Source organism: Panthera onca, chromosome C1 (assembly GCF_046562875.1).
Source record: "Panthera onca isolate mPanOnc1 chromosome C1, mPanOnc1 haplotype 2, whole genome shotgun sequence".
Classification (NCBI taxonomy): domain Eukaryota; kingdom Metazoa; phylum Chordata; class Mammalia; order Carnivora; family Felidae; genus Panthera; species Panthera onca.
Window position 1 is genome coordinate 191516203 of NC_138346.1, and position 17409 is coordinate 191533611.

Here is a 17409-nt window from a genome sequence, read left to right on the forward strand (position 1 = left end):
CCTCTTCACCGAGTTAGAGAAGTCCAATTGCAGGACAAGAGTGTTGTTGAAGCACGCAGAGGGGATGCCTGTGGCTTGAGGGCAGGAGAAGGAAGTCAGTGAATAAAATATGGTTGAGATGAGAGATGAATGAAAGAAGTTCTGTTAGGAAGGTTGAAGATGAGGAGAATTGGGAACACAACCCTTGCCTTCTTTTTACTTCAGCTTATTCTGAGGAGTATGTGAGATTTTGCGTGGGTATGTGCTTTGAAATGCCAGCGGTGCTCTGCCTGCGTGATTGGGACTCACATCACTCCTTAAGTGGATTTTTTTAATTAACTTTTTTTTTAATGTTTATTTATTTTAAACATTAGTAAATGTTTAAAATTTATTAAATTTAATAAATTAGAGAGACAGACAGACAGAATGCGAGTGGGGCAGGGGCAGAGAGAGAGAGAGAGGGAGACCTAGAATCTGAAGCAGGCTCCATCTGGGCTCTGAGCTGTCAGCACAGAGCCCGATTCAGGGCTCAAACTTATGAACCCTGAGATCATGACCTGAGCCGAAGTTGGGCGTTTAACCAACTGAGCCACCCAGGTGCCCTTGAAGTGGATTTGTTTGAAGGGTGTAACTCAGGAGATCAGTTCTAATGGAGGATGCAGATGACCATCTGGTTAGGGGTACAGACTCCTCCTTCAAGATATTAGGCCACAAAGGGGAGGGGAGAAATAGTACAGTAGTTGAGACTTTAGGATCAAGTCAAGGTGTCATAGATATGGCTTTATTTATTTCTTTTCTAATTTATTATTATTATTATTTTTTAAAGTTATTTATTTATTTATTTTGAAACATAGAGAAAGCTTGAGTAGGGGAAGGGCAGAGAGGAGAGAGCGAGAATCCCAAGGAGGCTCCACACTGCCAGCTCAGAGCCTGATGCAGGACTGGAACTCATGAACTGTGAGATCGTGACTTGAGCTGGTTGGACGCTTAACTGGCAGAGCCACCCAGGCACACCTTTATTTGTTTTTTGTTTTTTAATTAAAATAGTAATAAAACCTTTAAAAATCAAATATAAACAGAGGCTGCCTCTGAAGCTAATAAACCTCAGGTCTCTTTCATTTGCATGGGCTCCTGCAAAGGCCAGTATCTACTTTTGCAATTTTTATATTTTGTAACTTTAATTTTATATTATTTTTTCCAAGGAAAACCGCCCAAATTGTTTACACTTTAGGCTCCGCAAAATCTGGGCCCACCCCTGCACAGGAGGCAGAAATCTCATGAAATCCCACCCACCATGCAGATATAATCATGGTTAATTTTCCAGATTTCTTCCTGTGTATCAGTATGTTACTTTTTTTGTGTGTGTGAGGTTGACTTTATTTATTTATTTTTGTTACTTTATTTTATTATTACTTTTTAATTTACATCCAAGTTAGCATGTAGTGCAATAATGATTTCAGGAGTAGATTCCTTAATGCCCCTTCCCCATTTAGCCTATCCCCCCTCCCACAACCCTTCCAGTAACCCTCTGTTTGTTCTCTATTTTTAAAGAGTTTCTTATGTTTTGTCTCCCTCCCTGTTTTTATATTATTTTTGCTTCCCTTCCCTCCTGTTCATCTGTTCTGTGTCTTAACAGTATGTTACTTTTTACAAAAATTGGATTGTACTCTACAACTATTTTGCAACATTTTTTTCCCTCACTATTCCAGCCCTTCCCCCCACTTTTGACCACAGAAATATTTGAATGATTTAAGTAGTTTAACCAGGAGCAAAAAATAACAGAACTAGGAGTGCCTGGTTAACCAGGGTGGCTCAGTTGGTTAAGTGCCCAACTCCTGTTTTCGGCACAGGTCATGATCTCACGTTTTGTGAGTTCAAGTCCCGCATTGGGCTCTGAGCTGACAGTGTGGAGCCTGCTTGGGATTCTCTCTCTCCCTCCCTCTCTGCCCTCCCTCTGCTTGTGCTCTCTCTCTCTCTCTAAATAAATAAATAAATAAATAAACATTAAAAAAAAAATAACAGAACCAGACCAACAGGGAAAGGACAGTACATGGCATAGGGATAAGAAAGTATGTGGATCAGCCGTCTCTGTTACAGACATGCTGCCTTGGTATCTTATACACCTGCTTGGTGTCCCCTATCACAGTGTAATGAGACAATTATTTGTATGATTTTTACTGACCTCTGTTTCTTCCATTACATTGTCAACCCTTTGGACTAGGGATGGTGGCCTGATACCTAGTAGGTGTTCCATAGATGTTTACTGAATAAATACTTGAATAATTGAATGTTGAGGATTGAATTCAAGGGAACACCTGATGTGGAAATTAGGAAGAACTCAGCCAAGAGCTTTGGATGTCAGAGCATCGTTGGGGAGATGTGTTTCAGCAAGGGTATTGACCTTGTGCCTGGAGGACCAGCAAGGAATGGCCTTCCTAACTCGAGTGTGCTACCGAATGGGCAGTGCTGGTTTAGGAAGAGAGCTGGTAAGATGTAGGTTTGATTCTTTTTTGGGGAGCAGAATGGGCAGCTCAGTTTTTTATCCATAAATGGGACTACAAATCCCCACCTCCTGGGGTTATTGTGGAAGTCCAATGAGTCAATAGATGTGAAAGGCTCCAGCATAGTGCCTGATACACAGTAGATGCTCGGTAAACTATTTTTGATTCTGAGTCAGAAATCTGAGACCTGTGTTTGGCCTGGGAGTAGAAGCGAGATGAAACTAAAATGGGAAAGGAGACCATTCACTTTAGCTGGACGAGACTGGGTTCAGTTATGCGGTGTGCATGGTTTGGGCTCTGAGATGCATCACTTCATGGCCAAGGCATCTCTTACGCTGATGGTTGACTTGACAGTCAGTGGCAGAGGGGAAGGAAGGGACATACAAGGTAGGGTTTCTATTCCAAGGCTCTAGTCCATTCTTTGGGTGGTGGTGATAGAAGTGACCCCGGGGAGCCCTCTCCCTCATTTGGGGAGACCCTATTGCTTTGTCACAATTACATGCTAGGGATGAGGATATGGATATTGTGAGTATGTGGGCACCAGATCTTCAACTGCCTTCTATTAATATCCAGGAAAGGCCGAGGAAACAAACCAGTGGTTGTACCAGACAGCTCAGGAAAGATCTGTGGCCCAAGGACTATAGAGTCATCTGTTTTTCCTTGACATTCATGTCCCTTTTAGGGGGAGGGAAGACCCAGGACAATGGCTGCTGATCGCGATTTGGAGATAGAGGATATGACTCTGAATTTGGATGGAGACATGAAAGGAGAGCTGGAAGAAGAGAAGGAAATGCGAGAGGATGGGGGAGGTAAAGATCCCTTCAAGAATAAAAAGGTCCACAGGGTTGTCTCAAAATGGATGCTTCCTGAAAAGGTTCGAAGAACATACTTGGAGAGAGCTAACTGCCTCCCACCCCCTGTGTTCATCATCTCCATCAGCATTGCTGAGGTGAGTGAGTTGGGTGGTGGGCACTAGTGTAAGTACTCCTGGGGAGTTGCAAACACACGGGGGCTTCGATCACATCTAGAGAAGAGAAGAGAGCTTGGTGGTGGCAGGCACAGCCCACGCGGAACTCAACTTCACCCTCTCTGAAGTCTCCTTAGGTCTTTCCTGTGTTCCCAGTCACTTTCAGCCAAGGGTGAGTTTTATTTTTCAAGCAAGTCCCCTTCCCAGCTGTGACTACTATTTCTGTGGCTTCATTTCATTTTAGATGTTGGGCCTTTAGAAACCAAATAATCTTGGGGTCACAGATTGGTTTGATCTCATGAACTGATTGCTTCTATAGACTATAGGCTGCCGCCACATTTCAGTAGGGAAAAAAAGAATGGAATCCTCTAATGATGTCTACTGTGGTAGCATGTAGTGTGTTTTCAGACTCTGATCAAGTAAGCCCTTTTATTTTCCAGAAAAGAGTACAAGGCTCAGAGAGGTGGAATGAATTGCCCAAGGTCACATATGTATGACTGGGCCAGCACTGGGCTTTTCCTGAGCCTCATCTTACCTACCTTTTTCTCCTACACCATGATGTCTCATAAAGAAATTGGCAGAAGGGGCGCCTGGGTGGCTCAGTCGGTTGGGCGTCCAACTTCGGCTCAGGTCATGATCTCGCGGTCCGTGAGTTTGAGCCCCGCGTCGGGCTCTGTGCTGACAGCTCAGAGCCTGAAGCCTGTTTCAGATTCTGTGTCTCCCTCTCTCTCTGACCTTCCCCATTCATGCTCTGTCTCTCTCTCTGTCTCAAAAATGAATAAACGTTAAAAAAAATTAAAAAAAAAAAAAGAAATTGGCAGAAGATGCATGTGTGTGGGGTGTGACTTCAGGGACATTAGGAAGTCTCTGATCATTCCCACTGATGTCTCCACTTCCTTATCAAGAATGGTATTAGTCAGGGTTCTTTAGAGAAATAGAAGTAATCGAGTGTGTACACACACAAACACACACACATTATCCATCCATCCATCCATCCATCTCTACATAGATATGGAGAGAGAACTTGATTGATTTTAAGGAATTGGCTCATGTAATTGTGGAAGCTTAGCAAATTCAAAATCGAGGGTAGGCCAGCAGGCTGGAGATCTAGGGGGATAAGAGTTGTAGTTGTAGTTCAAAGGCAGTCATACTTTCCCTCAAAGGCAGAATTCCCTTTCCCTCAGAGGAGGTCAGTCTGTTCTATCAAGGCTTTAAACTCATTTGTTGAGACACCACGTTATGGAGGGTAATCTGCTTTACTCAGTCTATTGATTTTAACATTGATCTCATCTAAAAAATATCTTCACAGAAACATCCAGAATGATTTTGACCAAATATCTGGGTATCATGGTCTAGCCAAATTGACACATAAAATGAACCATCATAGGGAGCTAGCCTCTTATGGTTCAGATAAAGAAAAGGGTAATGAGTAAACACTCCTGGCACACTCTATCAGGTTATCCTTCCAGCCTATGGATTGGCTGGCCTGCCCATGGTCCAATCAGGTGTGTGAGTGCTGGGGGTCTGGGGGAATTGGGGCATAATAGGATAAGGTCACGTGATACGAAACATGACTGTTGTAGTCAGTGCTGTGGAAAGGGCAGTTTTCCCAGGAAGGGTCGTAGAGTGGGTGCTAAGATATCTGTCTCTCACAGAAAGATCAGTTTCTTTTTTAAAAATCATTGATTGATTGATTGATTTTCAAGTAATCTGTACAACCATTGTGGGTATTTGTCTCTCACAGAAAGATCAGTGTCTTTTTAAAAACTATTATTTATTTGTTTATTTGTTTATTTGTTTATTTATTTATTTATTTATTTATTTATTTATTTATTTATAAGTAATCTCTATACCCAATATGGGGCTCGAACTTAGAACCCTGAGATCAAGACTCACATACTCTACTGACTGAACCAGCCAGGCACCCTGAAAGATCAGGGTGTGTTTTTTTTAATGTTTATTTATTTATTTTGAGAATGAGAGCGAGTGAGAGAGAGACAGAGAGAGAGGGAGAAGGAGCAAGTGGAGGAGGGGCGGTGAGAGAGGAGGAGAATCCCAAATAGGCCCCGAGCTGTCGGTGCAGCACCCTGCATGGGACTTGATCCCACAACCATAAGATCATGACCTGAGCTGAAATCAAGAGTTGGACGCTCAACTGACTGAGGCACACAAGTGCTCCAAAATCAGTTTTTAAAATAAAAGCTTTATTTTTTTTTTATTTTAATTATTTTATTTTATTTTATTTATTTTTTAATTTTTTTTAATATTTATTTATTTTTGAGACAGAGGGAGACAGAGCACGAGTGGGGGAGGGGCAGAGAGAGAGGGAGACTGAAACCCCGCTCCAGGCTCTGAGCTGTCAGCACAGAGCCTGATGTAGGGCTCAAACCCACGAACCATGAGATCGTGACCTGAGCCGAAGTCAGATGCTTAACCGACTGAGCCACCCAGGTGCCCCTAATTTTTTTATTTTAGAGAGAGAGAGCACGAGCAGGGGAGATGGGCAGAGGGAGAGAGAGAATTTCAAGTAGGCTCCATGCTGATGTGGGGCTCAAGTCCACAACCTTGGTATCATGACCTAAGCTGAAATTAAGAGTTGGATGTTCAACCTACTGAGCCACCTATGTGCCCCTTAAATAAAAGTTCTCATGTATGTATGTATTTAAAAAAATTTTTTTAAACATTTTAATTTATTTTTGAGAGACAGAGCGTGAGTGGGGAAGGGTCAGAGAGAGGGAGACACAGAATCCAAAGCAGGTTTCAAGCTCCAAGCTGTCAGCACAGAGCCTGACGCGGGGCTCAAACCCACGAACCGTGAGATCATGACCTGAGCCGAAGTCAGTCGCTCAACCGACTGAGCAACCCAGGCGCCCCTCTATGTATGTATTTTTAAATCTTTCTTGTTTTAATGTTTATTTTTTGAGAGAGAGAGAGAGAGAGAACGTTAGCAGGGGAGGGGCAGAGAGAGAGAGAAGGGGAGAGAGAGAGAGAGAGGGGAGACAGAGGATCCAAAGCAGGCTCTGCGCTGAGAGCAGATAGCTGGATGCGGGGTTTGAACTCACAAACCATGAGATCATTACTTGAGTCTAAGTTGGACACTTAACTGGCTGAGCCACTCAGGCGCTCCTTAATATCAATTTTTACTAGCTTTTCCACTAATGTCCTCTTTCTATCCCTTCTGTATCCTGCAACCCAGAGTTATCACATTCAGTTGTCATGTTCCCCCAGTGTCCTCTAATCTGTGACAGTTTCTCAGGCTTTGTTTTCATGACTCTGATAATCTTGAGTATGGGCCAGGTATTCTGTAGATTATCCCCCAATGCAGGCTTGTCTGATGTTTTTCTCATGATTAGACTGGAGTTACGGGTTTTAGGGAGGAACACGCAGAGGTGAAGTGCCTTTCTCATCCTATCACATCAGGGAGTAGGGGACCGCCACATGACGTCCCTGGTGACGTGAACCTTCATCACTTGGTTAAGGTCGTGTTTGCCAGGCTTCTCGGCTGAAAGTTACTATTGTTCCCTTTCCCTATTCTTTGGAAGCCAGCAGTGACTTAATATTACCGTGTAAATGAGAGACCAAATGGGAATGGAAAGATGAGGGCAGAGGGTATTTAAGGGGGGTAGGGGGCTCAGAAAGCATTTTCTTCATATTTGGTGTGGGGCCGCTCCTACTCACTGGAGGAAGTAGGCTATGACCACGGTTACGTGGGCAGATATGCAGCAGGGAAATTTAATTCCTGTCATCTTTTGAGCACTTGCTACGGAATGGCCCCCTTGAGAGCTAATCATTTGGAACCAAGGTAGTGTCCGTGGGCTTTAATGGGGCCACTCTCTGCAGAAGGTGGTTAACATTCCTGTCTGCCCCTCCCGGTCAGCTGGCAGTGTTTATTTACTATGCTGTGTGGAAGCCTCAGAAACAGTGGATCACCCTGGACACAGGCATCCTGGAGAGTCCCTTTATCTACAGTCCTGAGAAGAGGGAGGAAGCCTGGAGGTTTATCTCCTATATGCTGGTGCATGCTGGGTAAGGAATGCTATTAAGTCGCTGACGGAGGAGGTTGACTGTGAGTACTCGTCACCCCCAACATTTGGTTGGTGCTTTATTATTGATAAGACACTTACATGTCCGTAATCTAGCCCGATCCTCACAGGAACCCTAGGAGGCAGGTGTTATTACTGCTGCGTTGTGTCTGAGGCTTAGGGGATGTATTGCCCGCGCCAGGTCACGTGGCCACGTGGCAGAGCTGGAACCTCAACCCATTGGTGCTAACCCCCAGTCCAGTGTACTTAGTGTTGCGTATGGCTGCCTAATACTGGTAATTATATAGGAACAGTAATGAGAAGAGACCCGATCATTACTCAACCACACGTATGTTCCCACACGTATGTTGTTTGATGTTGTTAAAATGTTCCCTTTAGGACATGAATCATCAGACCCTCCCTACCCACCCCTGCCACACACTTAAAAAGAATTAATTCACGAGCATTTTGCTGAGTGTATAGTACTGTTTTATTCCATCTGGAATAATACAAGCAATGGGCATTGGTTTTCGTTTATAGCTTCTTCTACGCTAGTAGTCTTTTTATGACCTCACTCAGAACCCACGACTCAGAACCCACTGCAGACAGTGAGCAGCTTGCTGCTGGCCCCCACCCTCCCCACTGAACGCCTGGGGCTTCAGATGAGGCCAACTTCACCTATGTGACCTACCCAGCCCTGGACCTTGAAGGATGACTCTGGCCAGTGGCTAAATAGGTATCCATGGCAGGACACAGGGCTCAGAGGCTTGACAAGTCAAGGACAAAATTGCTAATGGCTCAGTTTCTATGGATACTTTCAGTTTGGTCTTCCATCTACCACGTTCTGAACAAATGTGGTTCCTGTACCACATTTAAATTTTATTATGAGGGGGACAGTCAGTTAAATAGTAATGCAAGGCCACATAGTATTACAGAGTAGTTACTTAACATCTTGCTGCCTCAGTTTCCACATCTGTGAAGTGGGGTAGTAAGTACCGACCTCACAACGTTGCTGTGATTAAATGAGACAACGGTTATAATGTCATTTTTGCAGTGCCTGATACATAATAAGACCCTCAGAAAGACTTCTCAAGGCTGCGTAGGACAGGTCACATATGGGGTTGTATAAGTTAGGAATGCTTTTGGATGGAAGTAATCAAAAATCGAACGGGGGCCCGAACAAATGGAGGTTAATTCTTTACCGTATAAGAAGCCCAGAGGTATGTGGCTAATTCGTCAGTTTAATGAAGCCAAGACTCTTGGTTCTGTGCTGGCATCTCTGCTTTTCCCTTGACCTTTCTCTCATGGTTGCCAGTCGGCAGCTGTAGCTTGGTATTAAAAGCAGGAAGGGGAAAGGTAGTACCAGGTGCTGGTGACATCAATCCCTTTTGTCAGGAAAGAAGCTCTCTTACCAGTCCCCCGTCAGCGCCACTCTTACCTGCATCTCATTAGCCAGAACCATGAGACACAGCTATCCCTAGCTAGGAGAGGTTGGCAAAGTCAACATTAGCTCTCCTGGCATCACTACGGGAGGCAGACAAGTGGTAAGGACATGGATATGGGATTAGCTACTGTAACATAAACAGAAAGATGGAAAGATTGGGATGGGGAGGGTCTCACAGATGACATGCATTCAAGTTGTACCTGGAAGGGTAGATAAAATTTGGCTGGGAGAAGTTGGGATTTCTATTCCGAGTATATGACAGGATCTCATCTTTATGCCACTTCTACTCTTGCTATTGAGCCACAGAAAGAATGCTGAGGGTGATTCTTTGTTTTTTGTTTTTGGGTTTGTTTGGTTGCTGTTGGTCATTTTATCCTCAAGCTGTTCCCAAAGGATAAGATGAGATGGCTTCCTGTGACTTTGCTCAAATTCACAAAGTGCACGTATTTCCAAATGCTCTTTCTGAGGTCTCCTTAAGACTAGTGTAACTGTCCTTGCTAGACTATTTTGTGCTGAGTTACATGTTACTTCTTGGATGTCTTTGGAGATGACTTGGACAGTGATAGTTGTGTTTGGGTGCACATGTGGCCATGGAGGTAAGTAATCTGTTCTGCAGGGTGTGCCCTGAGAACCCCTGCTGGGTAATTTGTTAAGTAAATTATAACCCAAAAACACAATCCCTAAAACAAATATGAAAGCTCTTGCACTTCGTGGAAGATCCAACACCTATTTTGTTTTTTACCTTTTTTTTTTTTTTTTTTTACATTTATTTATTTTTTAATTTTTTTTTTTTTCAACGTTTTTTATTTATTTTTGGGACAGAGAGAGACAGAGCATGAACGGGGGAGGGGCAGAGAGAGAGGGAGACACAGAATCGGAAACAGGCTCCAGGCTCCGAGCCATCAGCCCAGACAGAGCCTGACGCGGGGCTCGAACTCACGGACCGCGAGATCGTGACCTGGCTGAAGTCGGACGCTTAACCGACTGCGCCACCCAGGCGCCCCTACATTTATTTATTTTTGAGAGACAGAGGGAGACAGAGCGTGAGCAGGGGAGGGGCAGAGAGAGAGGGAGACACAGAATCCAAAGCAGGCTCCAGGCTCCCAGCCGTCAGCACAGAGCCTGATGCGGGGCTCGAACCCATGAACCATGAGATCATGACCTGATCCAAAGTCAGATGCTTAACTGACTGAGCCACCCAGGCGCCCCCTAACCTTTTTGGTTTAACCTGAAATCTTCTTTAAAAAAAAAAAAAGTCTTGTGCTACATAGCAACTAAATTAAGGATTACTGTAATATGGGAATGTACCAAAATACATTCAGAGATTCTCCAGAGATACTTGTGGAGTTTGACAAGCAAAACAATACGAATTTTTTAAAAAAATATTTTTACCTATTTAAAAACTATAATAAAAACCACCTGTATAGTCAGTTATGTTCTAGGCCAACTGTAGTAATGGGAGATACTAAATTTAGCTAATATTACTGGGTAAACTTTCTTTTTCATTTTGGTAAGCTTTGTTTTTCGACTTTTTAATGTAGAAGTGGGAATAGGGGTTTCTCTTGCCATCTCTATTTTATTAAAGAATAGCCTAAGATTGCAAGACTGGTTGTTTAAAAACCTATTGAAATTTGGGGCGCCTGGCTGGCTCAGTCTGTAGAGCATGTGACTCTTGATCTTGAGGTTGTGACTTCAAGCCCCATTTTGGGTGTGGAGCCTACTTTAAAAAAACAAAAACAAAAACAAAACAAAACAAACTATTGAAATTTAAACTCAATATGAGTGAATTAGGATTTTCTCAATACCATGCAACTAAAACAAAATCAGATGCTGGGGCTGACGTAAGATGGCAATTGTCATCTAAACCTAAATTCAAGTTTATGTTCCCTAAGCTAGCCTCATCACTCTCTGCTTGACATTGTCAGTTACTGTTATAAAATAGAACCTATAAATGTATACTTCTAAAATGTCCTTTAATCTTACATATTGAAGGTCTGTGTTGAGATTTTATTTTTAAAAAGTCACCTAAAAAAATTAGAGAATGGAATTTGAGTTAAGCAAGTCTGTAACTACTCTGTTAATGTCCCAAAGAAATAACTATGTGGGTTACTCATAATGTGTTTATCTCCACAGAGTTCAGCACATCCTGGGGAATCTTGTTATGCAGCTCATGTTGGGTATTCCCTTGGAAATGGTCCACAAAGGCCTCCGAGTAGGGCTGGTGTACCTGGCTGGAGTGATTGCAGGTTAGTGTTCTGAGGGTAATACAGAATCCGTGCCTCTTAGGAAGCAATAAACAAAACAAAAAGTAATAAACATTTCAGTCAAGATTTATTGCAGTCCTAGTCTGTGCTAGGGAATTTGATAAGCATTAGAAATAAATTAATTAGGGGCGCCTGGCTGGCTCAGTCAAAAGAGAATGTGACTCTTGATCTCAGGGTCATGAGTTTGAGCCCCATGTTGGGTGTAGAGATTACTTAAATAAATAAAGCTTTAAAAAAGAAAAAAATAAGTTCGAGGGTTGCCTGGCTGGCTCAGTCAGAAGAGCATGTGACTCTTGATCTCAAGATGGTGAGTAAAATAAACTCAAAAAAAAAAAAAAAAAAAAAAAAAGAAAAGAGAAATAAGTTGATTAGGATTAAAATATTTGAGGTAAGGTAAGTAGATAGAGGGGTGCCTGGGTAGCTCAGTTGGTTGGGTGTCCGACTTTGGCTCAGGTCATGATCTCGTGGTTCCTGGGTTCGAGCCCCACGTCGGGCTCTGTGATGACAGCTCAGAACCTGGAGCCTGCTTTGGATTCTGTGTCTCCCTCTCTCTCTCTGTTCCGCCCCCGCTTGCACTCTGTCTCTCTCTCTCTCAAACGTAAATAAAGATTAAAAAAAAAAAAGCAGATAGAGGGGCACATGGGTGGCTCAGTCGGCTAAGTGTCCAACTCTTGATTTTGGCTCAGATCATCATCTCATGGTTTTGAGATTGAACCCAGCATCAGGCTCCATGCTGGGTTGCAGATTCTCTCTTAAGATTCTCTCTCTCCCTCTTTCTCTGCCTCTATTCTGCTCATGAGCTCTCTCAAAAAAACAAAACAAAACAGATAAGCAGATAGAAGTCGTTGTGCCTGTCCTCAGGTATTTCAGTCAGACAGGGTTTTGTACAGTTGGAAGTCATGTGTAGTTTGGTGTCCGGGCACATATATTGGGGAGAGACCTACAGTCAGATCATGAAGGCCCAATGTGTCAGACTAGTGATCATGGGAAGTAACATGAGCAAATTTCCATTTAAGAAAGAAAGCTTGAAGAGAATGTAGAGAAGAGCTGGAGGGGCCCAAAACCTCAGTAGGAGCTAGCAGCATATGCCTGTGATCTCTGAAACTGGGTGTGCCTTAAGATGACCCACTTTGGTCTGAGCAGAAAATATTAGAATTTCCATCCATCCACTTATTTATTTATCGTAAACATTTTTTTTTTTTTTTTTTAGTTACACTTTTTACATCACAGTTGTAAGAAATAATACCTAGGGATCTCATGTATCCTTTAACCAGTTACTCCCAATGGTAACAGCTCGCAAATTATAGTACAGTATCACAACCAGGAGATCCACATTGATACAGCCACGGTGCAAAACAACGGATTCCTCACGTTGCATTTTTACAGCCATACTCTCTTCTTTCCCACCCCACACTCTCTTTCACCCCTGACAACCACTAATCTGTTCTCTATTTCTGTAATTTTCTCACTTCAAGAATGTTGTATGAATGGAATATATATGTATATATACATATATATACATACATACGTGTGTATATATATTCCATATATATATTCCATATATATGTATGTATGTATGTGTGTGTATATATATATATCTCACCTTTGGGATTGGCTGTCCTCACACAGCATAATTCTCTGGAGATTCATGTGGGTTGTTGCATATAGCATTAGTTCATTCATTTTTTTTTGAACAATTAAAAAAAATTTTTTTAAGTTTATTTATTTATTTTGAGAGAGAGAGAGAGAACACAAAGAGGGGAAAGGCAGAGAGAGGGACAGACAGAATCCCAAGCAGGCTCCGTGCTGATAGTGCAGAGCCGAACATATGGCTTGAACGCATAAACTGTGAGATCATGACCTGAGCCAAGATCAGGAGTCAGAGGCTTAACCGACCAAGCCACCCCGGTGCCCCAACAGTTCATTCATGTTTATTGCTGAGGAGTATTCCATGGCATGGATGTACCACCATTTGTTTAACCCTTCATTCGTTGGAGACTACCTGGGTTGTTTCCGGTTTGGGGCTATTACAAATAAACCTGTTAGAAACCTTTGTGTACAGGTTTTTGTGAACAGAAGTACAGAGTTTCGTGAACATAGGTTTTCATTTCTCTGGGATAAATGCCCAAGAGCACAGTTTTTAGGTTGTATGGTAGTTGCATATTTAGTTTTTTAAGAACCAGCCAAAATGTTTTCCAGAATGGCTGTTCCATTTTGCATTCCTCCCAGTATTGTATAAGTAATTCCGTTCTCCACATCCTCACCAGCATTTGGTGCTGTCACCTTTCTTATTTTTAGCTGTGCTCTGTGTAGTGATATCATGGTCTTAATTTGCTTTTCTCCAATGACTAATGATGTTGAACACCTTTTTGTGTGCTTCCTTGTTATCTGTATAACCTCTTTAGTGAAATACCTGTTCATGTCTTTTGTCCATTTCCTAATTAGATTTTTTTAAACCATTGAATCCTAAGAGTTCTTTACATACTCTAGATCCTAGCCCCTTACTGAACATGTAGTTTACAGGTACATTTTTCTCAGTGTGTATTTGTCCTTGCATTGTTTTAATAATCTTTCATGGAGCAGAAGTTTTTAATTTTGATTAACTCTGATTTATCAATTTTTCCTTTATGAATCATGCTTTTGGTCATATCTAAGAATTCTTCACTGGGCCCTAGGTCCTGAAGATTTTCCATTATCTTCTAAAGTTGTAGTTTTACACTTTATATTGAAATATGTGACCCCTTTTTGAATTGGCTAATTTTTGTATAAGATGTGAGGTTTAGATCGAGATTCTTTTTTTTTTTTTTTTGATATCCAATTACTTCACAACAATTTATTGAAAATTCTACTTCCTTCATTGAATTTTTTAGGCCTTTGTCAAAAATCAGTTGGCTGTATCTGTAAATAAATAAATAAATAAATAAATAAATAAAAAGAAGTATACCTTTGTACTTCAGGGTTGTGATATTTAATGAGGATTTTAAAAAAAGAATGAGGCTTATTTTAAAAATCTGCTCATTGAAAGATTTTATAAGTTATTTTGATTTTTTAGAGTGGTTTTAGGTTCATAGAAAAATTGAGAGGAAGGCATAAGGATTTCCCCTATACCCCTTGCCCCCTCCACATGCATAGCCCCCCATCATCAACATCCCCCAACAGAGTGGGCATGTGTTACAATTGATGAACCTCCATGGACACATCATAATCACCCAAAATCCAGAAAAAAGTTCACTCTTGTCATTGTACATTCTATGGTTTGGGATAAATGTGTAAAGGCACGTATCCATCATTATAGTATCATACAGAGTATTTTCCCTGTCCTAAAAATCCTCTGTTCTCCGCTATTCACCCCCCACTCCCAACCCCTGGCAACCACTGATCCTTTTACTGTCTCCATAGTTTTGCCTTTTCCAGAATGTCAGATAGTTGGAATCGTACAGCATGTAGCCTTTTCAGATTGGCTTCTTTCACTGAGCAATATGCATTTATGTCTCTTCCTTGTCTCTTCATGGCTTGATACACATTTTTGTACCATTAATAAAGTAGAAATGATTTAAAAATATCATGTAGTCAATGTTTCATCCTTTAAAAATTCTATTTTTATATTAAAAAAAATACTAGTCTATGAAAGAAAACCAATAAAATGTACCCACCATTAACAAACCTGCATTAGTATAGTAGTACGTATATACACGTACTAAGTTCATAGTAGTATGTATATACATGTACTAAGTCCATAAATAAGTTCAGATACTTCTACTGCAGTGGGTGCTTGTATAAGTTTCCTGGGGCTCCTATAACAAAGAATCACACACTGCATGGTTTAAGCAACAGAACCACACTGCCTCACAGTTCTGGAGGCTAGGAGTCTGAAATCAAGGTGTCATTAGGGCCATGCTCTCCTCTGATACTGTGGGGGAGAATCCTTCCTCTCTTCCCCCTGGTTTCTGGCTGTGGCCATCAGTCCTTGGCACCCCTTGGCTTGCAGACGCAGGAGTGTGATCTTTGCCTCCACTGTTGCATGGAGTTCTCCCTTCATATGTCCCAGAGGAGTGGGGCCACAGAGCAGGAAGCATTCATGAGATGTGTTAAAGGCATAGAACTGACAAATGCTTAGTGACACAGCTCACCATCCTGCTTCCCTCCTACTTTTGTGGATCCTGTTTTTCGACCTTCTGTTTCCATTGCTTCGCACACCTGTTTTTCCATTCCTGTGTACATCCTCGAAAACCTTTGTGCTGATGGGGTCCTGCCTGGCTCTAGCATCAATGCCCGTTTCCCCTGCAGCTTGATTTCAACGTGTGGACTCAGCCTTTCCTCGGTTTCAGTGGAGGGAGAGAAGAGAGAAGGTGAATAACCTGTTCACATCCTCTGCCTATTTTTGCAACAGCTTTTTGGCAGGTATCTCTTTGCCATTCCAGTCTACCCTTCACACTGTTGGCTGGGTCACCTTCCTTAAGCATAGATTAGATGGTATTATTTGCTTCCTAAAACATTGCCAGTGCCCAGAAGAAAGTCAAAACATCCAAGATTGCTTGTTACCCTCCACTATGTGGTCCCATTGCCTTTCACTTCTTCCCTTTTCTTGGAAAGCATAATCTTTATTAATATTCCAAAAAAGAAATTATACATGAAGAGGTTAGGGGGAACTTGATGTAAAATGTTTTTTTTTTAATAGTTTTTTTGAGGTATAATGAACAGACAAAAATTGGTACATATTTAATGTATACAACTTGATGAGTTTGGAGATAAGTACACACCGTTGCTTTTTTTCCAGATTCCTTAATATGTCAAATAACTTTCGTTTCCCCATCCTTGCTCCTGGCAAAGGTGGTCCGCAGAGCAGCAGCATTGGTATCACCTGGGAGATCGTTAAAAATGCAGACTATTGGGCCCCACACCAGACCCACTAACAGAATCTGCATTCGAACACATCCACAGGTGATTTGTATGCACATTTAAGACTGAGAAGTGCTGTTCTGCAGTCCCACCCGTGTTCCCCAGGCTGACTGATCATCACATCACCTAGAGAGTTTGTCCTAGCTAAAGCGACCCAGATCCCACCCAGATCTACTGAATCAGAATCTCTGGGCATATGGCCCTGGGATCTGTGTTTTTGTCTTGTTTTCTATTTAGTGAGGTATAATTAACATATAATAAGCTGCACACATTTAAAGTATATAATATGGTAAGTTTTGATATGTGTATACAATCAGGAAACTATCACCACAGTCAAGATAATAGACATATCCATTGCTCTTTATGACCCTTGGGAATCTCTCTCTATTGCCCCTCCTTGTCCCTTCCCTGGCAGTTACTGATCATTATAGATTAATTTGTATTTTCTAGAATTTTATGTAAATGCAATCATAGAGTATGTACTCTATTTTTGTCTGGCTTCGGTCCATTGTGATAATTATTTTGAGATTTACGCATGTTATTCCGTGTATCAATAGTCGATTCCTTTTTGGGGCCCCTGTGTGGCTTTGTGTGTCGAGCGTCCAGCTTTGGCTCAGGTCATGATCTCATTGTTGGTGGGTTTGAGCCCCATGTCAGGCTCTGTGCTGACAGCTCGGACCCTGGAGCCCGCTTTGGATTCTGTGTCTCCTTCTCTCTCTGCCCCTTCCCGCTCACACTCTGTGTCTGTCTCTCAAAAATAAACAAACATTAAAAAAATTTTTTTAAATAGTTGATTCCTTTTTATTGCCAGGGATATACCACAGTTTGTCCATTCTCCTGCTGATGGACATTTAGGTTGTTTTCAGTTTGGGGCTATTGCAAATGAAGCTACTTAGAACTTTGTGTGCATCAGATAGTTTTTTTTCGGGTAACGAAAGTATTTGTGTAATCAAATATTTTTGGGTTTCTTGGGTAAATACCTAGGAATGGAATGGCTGGGTCCTATCAGAGGATATGTTTAACATTTAAGAGACTGGTAACATTTTAAAGTAGATTTACTGAGATGTAAGTTATGTATCATACAATTCATTCATTTAAAATCTATAATTCAGGGATGCCTGGGTGGCTCACTCAGTTAAGTGTCCAATGCTTGGTTTAAGCTCAGATCATGATCTCATGGTTTTGTGGGTTCGAGCCCCACATTAGGCTCTGGGATGCCAGCACAGAGCCTGCTTGGGAGTCTCTCTCTCTCCCTCTCTCTGCCCCTCCCCCACTTGTGCTGTCTCTGTCTCTCTCAAAATAAATAAATAAATAAACTTAAAAAGTATATAAT

The 17409-nt window shown here is 41.9% G+C and overlaps 1 protein-coding gene across 2 annotated transcripts in view; it reads left to right on the plus strand.

Moving 5' to 3' along the window:
• The window catches only part of RHBDL2 (rhomboid like 2), a 51928-nt gene that overhangs the window by 19773 nt on the left and 14746 nt on the right, over positions 1-17409 (plus strand). For both annotated transcript variants that reach the window (XM_078452059.2, XM_078452060.2), the window contains 3 exons: positions 3163-3429; positions 7325-7473; positions 11047-11159. In XM_078452059.2, the coding sequence (XP_078308185.2) occupies positions 3184-3429; positions 7325-7473; positions 11047-11159 (508 nt within the window). In that variant the 5' untranslated portion in view covers positions 3163-3183. The remainder of the gene's footprint in view (positions 1-3162; positions 3430-7324; positions 7474-11046; positions 11160-17409) is intronic.